Here is a 15891-nt window from a genome sequence, read left to right on the forward strand (position 1 = left end):
CAGTCTGCCCCTGGATGCAGCTTAAGGATTTTTGAACCACCTTAGCCAGGAACTCTCTCTTCAAAAGACTTGCAGCTTCCTGCTGGCGCCCGCCTGCTGGGCTCTGCTTTGCTAGGCCTCCTGCTCTTTCCCCTCCTTTTCCGGAGGCAGTCCACGTTCTCCTGGGTGCTTCTTAGCACAGTCTGGAAAGAGCTGAGATATCATACGCCATTAACATGATTTGATCATGGAAATACTGGCCTTTGCTTTCTTTACCATTGTTTTGAATTAGCAGCAATTTCCTAATCCAATAAAATGGTGTCTTTTTTTTTCTTTTCTTTTTTATTTTTTTAACCTATTGTGAATCTGTACAATAAGGTTTGCTAACTGGGCTAAATAGGCATGATGATGTATGTGAGAATGTTTAAGCTACCTAAGGTAATACATTGTTTTCATTACTATAAAAACATTCATTGTAAAGATAGCAGCAATTCAGAAATTGTTTTTTGTTTGTTTCAGCCAGGTTCCTGAAACCTTCTGCAGGATGCTTTATTGGGTTAGGTGTGATATAGAAATGAAACAACTGAAATATTATGTCTTATAGTAATATTATCTCATGTAGACCTTTAAGGAATTCTGAGTGTTCTTTTTAATCTGACTGAATGAAGAAGATTCGGTAATGTTCCACAACTTAAAGTTACAGCTTTAATTTTCATATACATCACATTTCAACAGAAAGGCACTTAATTCCTTTTAAAAATAGGTCAGGTAAGAGCTTTTAAGAACACAAATGTGTTGTTATCCCTGATTTGATATTTCGCATTTCCTTGCAGTTTTTCCTAGAGATCAAAATGTCTAAGCATAGAAATAGCTGTAAAATGGAAATAAGACTAGGCTTGGCCAACTCAGATAATATACAGTTTCATTTGGCTGTAGAAAAAAAAAAGCCCTCAAAGTATATTCTCAGCGGAATAAATGCAGCTCTAAAATTGTTCACAGATGAGCTGAGAATTGACTTTTGAATCAGGTCCATAAGGAAAACAGAAAACGTAAACTGGATACAGCCACCGCTTGTTTGGTCCAGGATTTATAGAAAATAAATTAAAATCTAAGGAACGGAGAGAAGCTGAGGCAAGTCTGCGATTTTTAACTCTAGCTATCTGTTCCCTGCTAACATAATGAACCATTGTTTTGAAATTACTGTTTTCTGACTTCAGTGGATCAATACGTCTTCCAGGAAGGTAATTTAGATAGAATTTTAACCAATGTTGTGAGTGCGTATGGAGGCAGGTGTATATTTATATTCCGTGTGTCGAGAACTTGCTGGTGGCAGCAGCAAATACATAGTTCATTTCTCGGGTGGTGCTTCTCATCAGCCGCACAGAGACACTTGGATTTCACTCTTGCCACTTGAATCACTGCATTTATACTTTATTTCCCATGCTGTCTGCTGTATAAGTCCCACAATATTTTCTCAAAAGGAAAGTTGTAGGTGTAACTGCTCCCCCCCCAAAAAAAAAGAATGGGAAAGTGAAGATGAGAAGTGGCATGTGGACAGAAATTATAATTCAATTAATAGTCCACATAATTGTTTTCACATCCCTCAATTTATACCCCCAACCTTTTGCACATTTTCTCCTTATATTGAGCATTTTTAAACTTTTCGAGAGCCCTTTCCTACTGTTGATCACTTCACTGTTACAGGCAAAGTAAAAGATAATTTTGAATGGAAAGAGCATTTTTGTGAGAAGATCAGGAAAGTAAGTAGTGTCTTGATCTTTAATTAGGTGAGAATATTTTGAATGCCAGTCTCAGTTTAGAAAATCACAAGGCCCATTAATGAAAACAGTTAGTTGAAGGCGTAACTCTGTGAAGTGTGTGTGTTAGAAGTGTCAGAACAAAAACCGCTTTGAGCTTCTTTAGAGTTTTGTTATTCAAAGGAATGTAGGTGTTTCAGTTTTCAAGTTATAAAAAAATTAAGTCTATTAGTGAATATTTGGCAGATTTTTACCACGTCACTTTGGCAGAGGGTGGTATCTGGGGTGAGGCTATTTTTCTTACATAAAATATAACATTCAGACCATTTCTGTAGTGATCATTCCTCTCCTATGTTGGAAGGAATCCAGGATCACAATCCTTGTAAAATCTCCATTCTTCTGCCCATGTCCTGTAGAGTAAGTATATAGTTAATAGAAAAAAGAAAAGCAGGTTTGTATAAATTAGCAATATTTTTAGTAGCAGAAATACTAAAAATTGAAAATGTAATTATGCCATTCATTTCATGAATTTTTCTTTTTGATTTTTTCCTTTTTTTTTTTTTTCAAACAGGATCATTTTGGAATTCAGCTTCCTTCAATACTGAGGCTTCATACCTTCATTTTCCTACTTTCCATGGAGAACTTAGTGCAGATGTGTCTTTCTTTTTTAAGACAACAGCTTCATCTGGGGTATTTTTAGAGAACCTGGGGATTACCGATTTTATAAGGATAGAGCTACGCTGTGAGTCTCCTTTTCCTTAGAGGCCTGTGGAATTCTATTTAGTAGTAAATCCTTTAACTAATTGTTAAAGTACTGTGTTTCTACTTTATCAGCTGAATCTCTTCATTGTGTCCTTTTGAAAAAAATCTGATCTTGTTAGCCTTCTTGCAAGAAAATAATTTAATATTTAACACGATAATTTGGGAATATAATTGGTATTCTCTAGAACCAATTTAAGAAGGGTTTTAAATTCAGATAATTAAAATTTTTTAAAAACTAAATTCTCAGTCAGTTACAAAGTTAATTAGATCCCCAGCCTTATAATTTTGGTATACGCTTAGATCACCATTAGTCTCTTAATATCAAATGTATATTACATGCTTTTAAAATTATAGAAACTTTGAATCATTGTAAAAATTATTTTTACATAAAAGGCCAGAGCCTATTTAGTTTTCTTATTCTGGCCAAATAGCTTTACTCTTTTCTCAATATGAGAAATTAACTCTGAGGATGAATTTTTTAAGATCGGAGTTTTTTTCCCAAATGTGTTTGACTGTCTTATTCCCCCTCTGTCTTTTACTGACGTCATTGGTTCCTTCCATAAGATTTGAGCCCTTATCTTTATATTTCCTGACTGCTATGCTATGGCGCTGTTCCTGAAGAGGACTCCGCTTTCCCCCGTGTGGACTAACTTGAACAATCTTCGTATCTCATATTTCCAGCACCGGCAGTAGTGACCTTTTCATTTGATGTGGGGAACGGACCTTTTGAAATCTCAGTGCAGTCACCCACTCATTTCAATGACAACCAGTGGCACCACGTCAAGGTTGAAAGGAACATGAAAGAGGCAACTATCCAAGTGGATCAGCTCTTACCGAAGACGCAGCCTGCTCCCACTGACGGCCACGTCCTTTTACAGCTCAACAGTCAACTCTTCGTGGGTAAGTTCTGTTGTCATTTAACTCTATGATGTGAGCGCAGTTGTGGGCCAAAATGAAATAATACCAACTATGAAAATGGTGGTAACAGCCACAACAAACCACTGTTTACTGAGAACCTACGTCCCAGGCTGTGCCAGGTGTTTTATGCCTTCCTGGTACCCAAACCTGTGAAATGAGTTAACCCCATTTTACAGATGAGGTGACTGAGCTACCAGGGATCTAAATGCCTTGCCTTCAGGAATCTACCTAGTAAGTGAGATTTAAATTTGTATTTGATTAATGCCTAAATCTGGATTCTTACTATTACAGATTATGTAATCTGTTTGCTTTGTTTGTTTGTTTTTACATTAGTGCTTTTAGTGTTATGTTGGAGGTGTTTATCTCTGTTCCCAGAGGATTTAAGGAACTCTCCCTGTAATTCCAGCTGATGCCAACCAGGGACCCTCGTCAAAAAACAGGCCAGTAGAAGAAAAAAGGAAAAGCAGGAACAAAGTGTATAAACCGTCAGTTCTGCTGGTGTCTCTCATTTTGCCTATTTTTTGGATGCCTTCTGATCACCTACCTCATACTTATATCCAAATGTTCCTTTATTGCCTGAATACATTCACTTGGTATCTATACACTTGATGGTGGAATCCTTCTGGAAGTGTTTATTTTTAATCTTGCTAATTACTTTACAGAACTCATCGACCATGAGTGCAAGGAATTATTTCTTACTTGATCACTTTCCAGATATTTTAATGCAAAAAAGGGCACGGCAATGCTATAAAAGCAGGATAGGTTATAAATGATGAGAAACTTTTTTTCAAGCATTTTTAACAGTTGTGTTTTAGAATAAAATTCAACATACCTATTACATCGTTCATTGCTTAATAATCGTGTTTATTAGTCTCACTGCAAAAGATAAGCCTATTTGTGACTTACTTGATTAAGACATATCTGGGATTTCTAATGAATTTATATACTCCTTACTTCTATCATTTATTCTTTCACTCAATAAATATTTAATGAACAGATTCTATGGATAGGGCACGGTAATAGACAATCTAATCATGATCTTATGGCCACTCGACTGATTTAAGGGTATGGAAATAATGAGGAATACTTGAAATACCTAACTTTTAGTAACATGCTGGAAACTCAGGAAATTGACACAGATATTTCCTGAATTACAAAACCTGAGAGATCGCTGCAACCAAAGGTATGGCAATTTAAAATCTGTCAGTATCTTGGAAATAGCCTTACTATTCTTGGAAATTGAGAAGGCTGAAACAGTCCTCGAATTTTACAGTGAGGTCTGCTGCAGTTCGCCTGAACGTGACCTTTTATCCTTTGTGCGAATTTTAACTTCATAGAAATGAAGTCACAATGTATTGTGTCTGATAGGAATCCGGGCCTTAATTTGATTTCAGGTAGCTGTAGTGGCTGGAAGCACTATTATTATATCAGAAGACTGTGTTGGAACAGACTTGAGTCTTCTGCCATCAATCATGTGTTATAATTTTAATAAATATACCTAAGAGATTTCATCTTTATGGAGGCAATTGGTTAGGCTTTTGACATCCCCATATGTGTTCAAATCCAAAGGCTGCCCTATGTGAAAGTTTTATAAACTAAAATCCTCGCTGTGTTTAAGTCAAGTCATAGAAAATTAAAAAGGCAGAAAGACCTCTGAAAAATGTATCTACTCTTAATAAAAATCTGTTTATACAATTCCCTTCTTTTTACTCACAGGTAACTGAGAAAATTGACATGGTTAATGTGATGATATTGAAAGAAGAACTCGTTTTATTTTATTTTATTTTATTTTAATTTAATTTAATTTTATTTTATTTTACTTTCTTCCAAGATTTTACTTAAATTCATGTTAACTGTTAACATATAGTGTAATATTGGTTTCAGGAGTAGAATTCAGTCATCCATCACTTACATACAACACCCAGTGTTCAACACAACAAGTGCCCTTCTTAATGCCCATCACCCGTGTAGCCCGTCTCCCACCCACTTCCTTCCATCAGCCCTCAGTTTGCTCTCTATAGTTAAGTCTCTTAACTCCCTCACTGTTTGGTCTTATTTTTTCTTCCCTTCCCCTATGTTCATCTGTTTTGTTTCTTAATTCCACATATGAGTGAAATCATATGGTATTTGTCTTTTCTCTGCCTGACTTATTTCGCTTAGCATAATACACTTTAGCTCCATCCACGTTTTTGCAAATGGTAAGATTTCATTCTTTTTGGTGGCTGAGTATTATTCCATTGTATATATATATATACACCACATCTTCTTTATCCTTTCACCAGTCAATGGACATTTGGGCTCTTTCCATAATTTGGCTATTGCTGATAGTGCTGCTCTGGACATTGGGGTGCGTGTGCCCCTTTGAATTGGTATTTTTGTATCCTTTGGGTAAAATACCTAGTAGTGCAATTGCTGGGTCTGAGGGTAGTTCTATTTTCAACTTTTTGAGAAGCCACACTGTTTTCCGGAGTGGCACACCAGTCCCACCAATAGTGTAAGAGGATTTCCCTTTTTCCACGTCCTCATCAACATCAGTTGTTTCCTGAGTTGTTCATTGTAGCCATTCTGACAGGTGTGAGGTGATATCTCATTGTGGTTTTGATTTCATTTCCCCAATGATGAGTGATATTGAGCATTTTTTCATGTGTCTGTTAGCCATCTGGATGTCTTCTTTGGAGAAATGTCTGTTCATGCCTTCTTTCCATTTTTCCACTGGATTATTTATTTTTTGGGTGTTGAGTTTCATAAGTTCTTTATAGATTTTGGATACTAGCCATGTTACCTATTATGTCATTTGCAAATACCTTCTCCCATTGCCTAGGTTGTATTTTAGTTTTGTTGATTGTTTTCTTCACTGTGCAGAAGTTTTTTATCTTGATGAGGTCCCGGTAGTTTATTTTGTTTCCTTTGCCTCTGGAGATGTGTCTAGTAAGCAGTTGCTCCAGCCAGAGTCAAAGAGGTTACTGCCTGTGTTCTCCTCCAGGATTTTGTTGGTTTCCTATCTTACATGTAGGTCTTTCATCCATTTTGAATTTGTTTTTGTGTATGGTGTAAGAAAGCGGTCCAGGTTCATTCTTATGTATGCTGCCGTCCATTTTCCCAACACCATTTGTTGAAGCAGTTGTCTTTTTTTCCATCGGATATACTTTCCTGCTTTGTCAAAGATGAGTTGAGCATAAAGTTATGGGTCCAATTCTGGGTTCTCCATTCTGTTCCACCGATCTATGTGTCTCTTTTTGTGCCAGACTTTACTGTTTTGATGATCACAGCTTTGTAATACAGCTTGAAGTCTGGCATTGTGATACCTCCTACTTTGCTTTTCTTTTTGAACTTTACTTTGGCTATTTGGGGTCTTTTCTGGTTCAAATACAAATTTTAGGATATTTGTTCTAGGTCTGTGAAAAATGCTGGTGTTATTTTGATAGGGAGTGCGTTGAGTGTATAGATTGCTTTGTGTGGTGTAGACATTTTAACAATATCTACTCTTCGAATCAAAGGCATGGAATGTTTTTCCATTTCTTTGTTTCTTCTTCAGTTTTTTCATAAATGTTCTTTGGTTTTCAGAGCACAAATCTTTTGCCTGTTTGGTTGGGTTTATTCACAGGTATCTTATGGTTTTTGGTGCAGTTGTAAATGGGATAGATTCCTTGATTTCACTTTCTGCCGCTTCACTGTTGGTGTATCAAAATGCAACCAATTTCTATACATTGATTTCATACCCTGCAGCTTTGCTGAATTCGTGTGTCAGCTCTAGCAGTTTTTTGGTGGAGTCTTTCAGGTTTTCCATATAGAGTGAAATCTGTGAAGAGTGAAAGTTTGACTTTATCCTTACCAATTTGGATGCCTTTTATTTCTTTTTGTTGTCTGATGGCTGAGGCTAGGAATTCCAGCGCTATGTGGAATAAAAGTGGTGAGAGTGGACATCCGTGTTGTATTCCTGACTTTAGGGGAAATGCTCTCAGTTTTTCCCGATTAAGTATGATATTAGCTGTGGGTCTTTCATATATGGCCTTTATGATGTTGAGATTTCCTTCTGTCCCTACTTCATTGAGGGTTTTTATCAAGAAAGGATGCTGTATTTTGTCAAATGCCTTTTCTGCATCTGTTGAGAAGATCATATGGTTCTTTTCTGTTCTTTTATTAATGTGGTGTATCACATTGATTGATTTGAATATGGAACCACTCCTGCAGGCCAAGAATGACTCCCACTTGAATGTGGTGAATAATTCTCTTAATGTACTGTCGGATTCGATTTGCTAGTAACTTGTTGAGAATTTTTGCATCCAGGTTCATCAGGGATGTTGGTTTGTAGTTCTCCTTTTTAGTGGGATCTTTGTCTGGTTTTGGAATCAAGGCAATGCTGACCTCATAGAATGAGTTTGGAAGTTTTCCTTCCATTTCTCTTTTTGGAACAGTTCAGAAGAATAGGTTTTAACTCTTTTTAAATGTTTGGTAGAATTCCTCTGGGAAGCCATCTGGCCCTGGACTTTTGAGAGTTGGAAGATTTTTGATTACTGATCCTATTTATTTGCTGGTTATGGGCCTGTTCAAATTTTCTATTTCTTCCTGTTTCAGATTTGGTAGTTTATATGTTTCTAGGAATCTATCCATTTCTTCCAGATTGCCCAGTTTGTTGGCATATAATTGCTTATGATATTCTCTTATAATTGTATTTCTGTGGTGTTGGTTGTGATCTCTCCTCTTTCATTCATGATTTTATTTATTTGGGTCCTTTCTCTTTTCTTTTTGATAAGTCTGGCTAGGGGGTTTATCAATTTTGTTAATTCTTTCAAAAAACCATCTCCGAGTTTTACTGTTTGTTTTTTTTTAATTTGTATATGCTTTATTTCTGGTGTAATCTTTATTATTTCTCTTCTTCTGCTGGCTTTGGGTTTTATTTGCTGTTCTTTTTCCAGCTCCTTTAGGTGTAAGGTTAGTTTGTATATTTGAGACTTTTCTTGCTTCCTGATTGAGGAAGCTATCTACTTCCCTCTTCTTCCCGACTTCTCGCTATCTACTTCCCTCGTAAGACCACTTTTCCTGTATCTCAAAGGTTTTGGACTGTTGTGTTTTCATTTTCATTTGCTTCCATGTATTTTTTCAATTTCTTCTCTAATTTCCTGGTTAACCCATTCATTCATTAACAGGATGTTCTTTATTCTCCATATATTTGTAGTCTTTCCAGATTTTTTCTTGTGGTTGACTTCAAGTTTCAGTGTGGTCTGAAAATATGCAAAGAATGATCTCAGTCTTTTTGTACTGGCTGAAGCCTGATTTGTGACCCAGTATGTGATCTCTTCTGGAAAATGTTCCATGTGCATTCTAAATGTGTCTTCTGCTGCTCTGGGATGAAATCCTCTGAATATATCTGTTAAGTCCATCTGGTCCAGTGTGTCATTCAAAGCCATTGTTTCCCAGTTGATTTTGTGTCCATTGCTGCAAGTAGACTGTTGAAGTCTTCTACTCTTACAGTATTGTTACCAATGAATTTCATTAAGTGTGTTGTTTATTGATTTATATATTTGGCTTCTCCCAAGTTGAATGCAAAAATAGTTACTATTGTTAGACCTTGTTGGATAGACCTTTTTATTTTATTAGGCGATAGTGCCCTTCTTCATCTCTTTTTACAGTCTTTGGTTAAAAATCTAGTTTGTCTGATTTTGGCTCCAGTATGGCTATGCCAGCTTACTTTTGATGTCCCTTAGCATGACAAATGGTTCTCCACCTCCTCACTTTAAAACTGGAGGTGTCTTGGGGCGCCTGGGTGGCGCAGTCGGTTAAGCGTCCGACTTCAGCCAGGTCACGATCTCGCGGTCTGTGAGTTCGAGCCCCGCGTCAGGCTCTGGGCTGATGGCTCAGAGCCTGGAGCCTGTTTCCGATTCTGTGTCTCCCTCTCTCTCTGCCCCTCCCCCGTTCATGCTCTGTCTCTCTCTGTCCCAAAAATAAATAAACGTTGAAAAAAAAAATTTTAAAAAACTGGAGGTGTCTTTGGGTCTAAAATGGGTCTCTTTCAACCAACATATTTATGGGTCTTGGTTTTTTATCCATTCTGATGCCCTGTGTCTCTTGATTGGGGAGCATTTAAGGACCCATGTTTTAAAAAAGGCTTAGGGAGAGGCAGGTCACTGGCTGTCAGAGAGCACATCAGGGTTTTCTTTTATCTCTATTTATACCACATGAGTAGACCACGCTCTTAGGAACAGGCCCCAACCTAGTCATTAAAAAATGACACAAGACGGAATATTAACTTATCAATTTATAACATTACTAATAAACACATCAAGATATTTTTTAAATTTCTAGATTAACATACTTCAATGGGAGTTAAATCATAACTTAAAAAGTTACAATGTGGGGCGCCTGGTGGCTCAGTCGGTTGAGCGTCTGACTTCAGCTCAGGTCACGGTCTCATGGTTCACGGGTTCGAGCCCCGCATCAGGCTCTGTGCTGACAGCTCAGAGCCTGGAGCCTGCTTTGGATTCTGTGTCTCCCTCTCTCTCTGCCCCTCCCCTGTTTGTGCTTGGTCTCTCTCTGTCTCTCAAAAAATTTTTTTAAGTTACAATGAATTAGTGCAAAGTGGGTGAAAAACTAGTAAAAAATCAATAAAAATTAGAGCTAACTTAGTGTAGCGTTTACTGAGACCAAAAAGTAGCTCTCTGCATTCCTTATAGTATATTTCAGTGGAAGAGACAAGAGGCAGCCAATAAAAGAGTAAATAGTAAGATAATATAGTTATTATTTATAACATATGTTGTTAATACACATATATTATACACACATGCATGTATGCACACATATATCTATGTGTGTGTGTATATGTATATACAGACACAATTTCAGATAATGATCAATACTATAAAAGTCAAGCAATAAATTGGGTTAAGGGGCTTCTACTTTCAGCAGGGTGGTCAGGAGAGTGCTCTATGAGGACCTTACATTTGAACAGAGGCCAGAGGAAGCAGAAGAGGGAACGTGAACGTCTGGAGGGAGAGCATTCCCAGCAGAGGAACCATGGCTCAAAGCGAAGTGAAGGAGTCAGGGAGCAAGGAGGAAGCCATGGTAGCAGGACGGTAGAGTTGGTCTGAGGGAAAGCCTGTTGCAAATCATGGTCACTTTGACTGGGTCTCGAGACTGTGGTGAGGAATCTGGGTCTTATTCTGAGGCTCAGAGGAGCGCATGATCTAATGTACCTTTCCACGTCTTCCTGACCACTGTGAAGAATGTGGATGGAGGGAACAGGGTAGAAGCAGGCTAGGGCAGTGGTCCCTGTGAGAGATGACGTTGGTGTGGGCTGAAGCGGACACGGTGAAGAGCAGCGTTGGGCCGTACTTGAAGTGTATATACACACAACTTGTGGATTTGTTGTTGCTGCTAGTGTGTGACTACTTACTCCTGCTAATCTTCTCGGGGACAAGACACTTCTCTTAGGTCTCTGGGATTCTCACATCATTTCGCACTTTTCAATTTCAACTGAAGTTAGCTTTTCTTGTTTTCTTCCTTTATCCTAACCTGTAGGATGATTCACGCCGTTCCCTGACCCTTCAGTCTAGATTATATACTACAAACTCTATAAACCATACTCTTTCAAGGCAGCAAAAGACTGGTGGTCCTTCTTCACACCCTGGAGAAAATATCTCCCCTCCTTCCTTTTCTTCAGTGAGATCCCACCCGCCCCATAATCACACTCTCCCAGGAAATCGGGCTTCTTTGTTCATATGTTCTGTGCCAGTACATGTCAGATGTAGAAGGCACCTTCTCTTGGACACCGTTTCCCCACATATTAATACCTTCCAATATTCTAGAGCTAAGTGTGTTCCCAGAGTCATGACTCTGTGGGTGAGTAGGAGTCTCTCTTCTAATGCAACAGAATTGATCTTCTGGTTCACAATTTAAAAGGTAATTTCATTCCCCTTACTTACAAGTTCAAGAGTTTAATTTGTAGTTCACCCATCATTCTTAAAATTAATTATGGCTAATCAGTATTCTTAAGTGTGCATAATGACTTCATTTGTTTTGGGGTATCAGTATATATTAATGAGATAAATGTAACTATAACGAGTAAGTCTATAGTTCAGTATAACTTTTTTTCCTAAAAAATGTTTAAATCCAGACAGTGATGATGATGATGATGATGATGATGATGATGGTGATTTCAGTTACATAGAAACACGTCTTTTTTAAAAAACTTTTTTTAATGTTTTATTTATTTTTGAGAGAGTGCAAGTGGGGGAGGGGCAGAGAGAGAGGGAGACAGGATCCAAACCAGGCTCTGCACTGACAGCAGTGTGCCTGATGTGGGGTTGAACTCATGGACGGCAAGATGATGACCTGAGCCAAAGTCAGACGCTCAGCCGACTGAGCCCTCCCCAACTGTAAGACTAAGCTAATGTTAGTCACTCTAAGATAGATTATGTTAGTATCCCGGCATTTAGTCGCTTTTGCCAGAAATGTACCTTCTTGCTTGTAAACAAATTTGGCAGAAAACATTAACACTATTGTGGAGTATTTCAAATACCAAATAAAGTCATTTTATAATACGACAAATATGAAACATTAGAAAATTTGATAATGTAGAAACATATTTGTTTGAGATATATCTTTAACACTTTTACCTACAAGTAAAATGTGGATATCTGGATATATGTTAATTTTGATTCCAGTTATATTCTCCATCTCACTGTGCTACCACAGCCTGGTCAATGTTGATATGTCCACAATGTGGACATTACTTTTTTTCTTTTTTGGGTGGTGTCTCAGAAATGACTAGTAGGATGGGATGTCATGGAAAACACCTAAGGTGTTTTCTCCATTACTGGCTTCAAACCTCCCTGATGGTCAAGTGGGTAGGATTCGGCACTCTCTCCATTGCTGGCTCCACTCTCTCCTCTAAAGACCAATCCTGAAGTGTGTCCACATCTCAGAGTGTAACTCTGAGGCCAGACTAATGCTTCACCTTCTGAACAAAATCAGTGAAAATAAGTAGAAAGCAAGATAAAAACGTGATTCAGCTGGGCAACAATGATCTATGACATTGAAATGGAAATAAAGGAAATGGTCATTTCAGAGATGGAACTGTTAGTCTACACCAAAGAATGATAGAACGGAAGGTTTTTAACAATACCTGCAGTTCCAAACGTTAGAACAAGTATCTTCATCTAAACCAAACTATAGGATTCCGTGCAAAGTGAAGGAGTAATAAAATAATGAACACAAAGCCTTGTATGAGACAGTGGAAACATTTAACGTGAATGTAATGTGATTAGAAACAGTGAACACCGGGGCGCCTGGGTGGCACAGTCAGTTAAGCATCCGACTTCAGCCAGGTCACGATCTCGCGGTCCGTGAGTTCGAGCCCCGCGTCAGGCTCTGGGCTGATGGCTCAGAGCCTGGAGCCTGTTTCCGATTCTGTGTCTCCCTCTCTCTCTGCCCCTCCCCCGTTCATGCTCTGTCTCTCTCTGTCCCAAAAAAAAAATAAATAAACGTTGAAAAAAAAAATTAAAAAAAAAAAGAAACAGTGAACACCAATGCAGTGACAATCTCCTCTCCTTCCCCAAATATCCCAACTGTCAGATGGCTTCTCGTAATAAAAATGGCAATTCACCCTTTAGTTTGAGCCTTCTAGTTCTTTCTCCATTCTTGTTCTTATTTATGGCACTGAGTCTTTACTGACCTTTTCACATTCTTTCACTTTGTCCTTTGTGTGTATATGTGATTTATGATGTGTCTGAGTTAAAAAGTCCTATTCAGACATTCTATTTATTACCTTAAAAAATAAGTTTAGTGGCATGATGTTAATTGGTGTATTAAACATATGTCCTTGACCTTGTTACAATGAAGTCTCAATGTCGAGAGTCATTGCTGTTATCATTCACCCGCAAACATTCCCCAACCACGGAAATGATGGAGAGAAAAGAATCAATCATTTTTTTAAGCTGAAATGTGACAGTGGTCATTTTCTATTTTGGTTTGTAAACTCAGCATTTTTCTTAGAAGCTTCTTAAATTAGCCTTGAATTGATTTTCATTCAACTAGCTCTGCAATTTTTGTTTGCAGTCTAAATTCTTTTACTGACAGGTTTTTTTAAATGGGGCAAACTCCATCTCAATACTTTGTGACTAGGACCTGAAGGAGAAGTAAGAACTCCTGACATGGATGCATAAGTCATTTGCATTGCATTTGAATTGCATCAAATCCACAAATATTTATTGGGCTTCTAGAGCAAACAGTTTCTAAATGCCACACGTGAGGGTTAATGTTGAACTCTGAGCCTGTCGAAGGTCTGAAGTTTGGTTATCACCGTTAGTTGCACGTTAGTATCGCTCAGGGATATTTTGGGAAACTGACATGACCGGTACAAAGGTAGATTTAGTTACTGTGGATGGGCATTTGTGCCCTTGCAAAGTTGGATATCACAAATATATCCTTGTACTGGTCTTTTGGTGAACATATGCTTGTATTTCTGTTGGGTCTCTACCTAACAGTGGAATTACTGGGTCATAAGATGTGCATATGTTAAGCCTTAAAAGACACTGCCAGATAGCTATTGACCATTTGGATATCCTCCTTTGTGACGTGGCTGCTCAAATCTGTTGCCCATTTTCTACAGGGTTGTCGTCTTCTTTTTTTTTTTTTTAAAGGTTTATAAGAATTTTGGATTTATTTCAGGTAACGTTGTTACAGATTTCTTCTCTCTTTCTGTGGATTGTATTTTCATATACTTTTTTTTTAGTTTTTTTTTTATTTTTTTTTTTTATTTTTATTTTTTTATTTTTAAAAATTTTTTTTTCCAACGTTTTTATTTATTTTTGGGACAGAGAGAGACAGAGCATGAACGGGGGAGGGGCAGAGAGAGAGGGAGACACAGAATCGGAAACAGGCTCCAGGCTCTGAGCCATCAGCCCAGAGCCCGACGCGGGGCTCGAACTCACGGACCGCGAGATCGTGACCTGGCTGAAGTCGGACGCCCCGGCTTTTTTTTTAGTTTTTTAAAAAAATCTTTTAGGGGCGCCTGGGTGGCGCAGTCGGTTAAGCGTCCGACTTCAGCCAGGTCACGATCTCGCGGTCCGGTCCGTGAGTTCGAGCCCCGCGTCGGGCTCTGGGCTGATGGCTCAGAGCCTGGAGCCTGTTTCCGATTCTGTGTCTCCCTCTCTCTCTGCCCCTCCCCCGTTCATGCTCTGTCTCTCTCTGTCCCAAAAATAAATAAAAACGTTGGAAAAAAAAATTAAAAAAAAAAATCTTTTAATGTTCATTTATTTTTTGAGAAAGAGAGCATGAGCAGGGGAGGGGCAGAGAGGGAGACACAGAATCCAAAATCAGGCTCCAGGCTCTGAGCTCACAGCACAGAGCCCACCGTGGGGCGTGAACCCACGAACTGTGAGATCATGACCTGAGCTGAAGTTGAACACTTAACCGACTGAGCCACCCAGGCGCCCTTGTATTTTCATATACTTAATGGTGTCTTTTGATGAACAGAGTCATTAATCATAATATATTCTAGATTTTTTCTTTTTACTTCTGGTTTACTTTTGATAGGCTAAAATAGTTATGGGAAGAGAATGGCAATAGTTTTATGTCTGAGTAATTTTTCTTTCAGTCTGGTTTTCTTTTGTAGTAAGTATGTTCCCACATTACCAAAGTGCAATGCAAAGAAAGTCACATTTCTCTTTAATGTAATCATATCACTTACTTCAATTGTGTTCTCTCTTCCTTGAGATGTCTTTTTCATGATCAGCTTAAGAAGCACTCAGTTTACTTTTGCCTGTTTAGCAAACAGATCTTGGTGACTGTTGACTGAAATCTGAATTCAGATGGGATCTCTTCAGAGCAGAGAATGTAACTAATACCACTGACAGTTCATTTCTTTAAAATGGGTCAGACCAGAGAGGTGCTGTGGCATTGGCATATGAGAAATCTAAATAGACCCACATTTTTCTGCTGTCACTACCACGAGAGCATGTCCTCACCGTTGACCTTGGTTTAGAGAATAGCACCTGCATTTTCTGTACTATGATACTGTTGCTTCACAGCTTCCTATTTCAACCATAATAGTTCTTTGAACCTAAGGAAGAGCTCGTTCTTCCTCCTCCTGCCAGTTCTCCTAGGGTTTTCCTCAATGAGGAACATTCCATGGCAAAGTTATTGCTGGGGTCCAGTCTCACGGGTCTGTACGTTAATGCATCATTTCTACGATGCTAAGCCTTCCCCTAGGATGGCTGAATAGACCAGGACTGAAGATCCAATACATAATCTGTAGAAGACCGTGTTTTTCCTTTAATCCCCTCACTTGGTCCTGGGCCCTGCATGCATGTGCAACAACCTTCCTGTTCCAAGCTGATCAGTGGTTAGAGCCTTAGCGGCCTTTCTCTGTCACAGTGCCATGGTCAGGGAGAGCCTCTGTACTCTGCCAGACAAGTTTCTATAACTTTAAATTTTGAAGAGGTTCTTCATTTCTTTTTTTTCTAAGGCCCCTGGGCAA

The 15891-nt window shown here is 38.5% G+C and overlaps 1 protein-coding gene across 7 annotated transcripts in view; it reads left to right on the forward strand.

Moving 5' to 3' along the window:
- Window positions 1-15891, forward strand: part of CNTNAP4 (contactin associated protein family member 4) — a 252839-nt gene that overhangs the window by 211903 nt on the left and 25045 nt on the right. For all 7 annotated transcript variants that reach the window (XM_047079258.1, XM_047079260.1, XM_047079263.1 and 4 more), the window contains 2 exons: window positions 2308-2478; window positions 3180-3398. In XM_047079258.1, coding sequence (XP_046935214.1) covers window positions 2308-2478; window positions 3180-3398 — 390 coding nt within the window. The remainder of the gene's footprint in view (window positions 1-2307; window positions 2479-3179; window positions 3399-15891) is intronic.

The sequence above is a fragment of the Lynx rufus genome, unplaced genomic scaffold (genome assembly GCF_022079265.1).
Source record: "Lynx rufus isolate CCGP_SWC_20201006 ecotype Redwood Valley unplaced genomic scaffold, mLynRuf1.p SCAF_16, whole genome shotgun sequence".
NCBI classification, from domain to species: domain Eukaryota; kingdom Metazoa; phylum Chordata; class Mammalia; order Carnivora; family Felidae; genus Lynx; species Lynx rufus.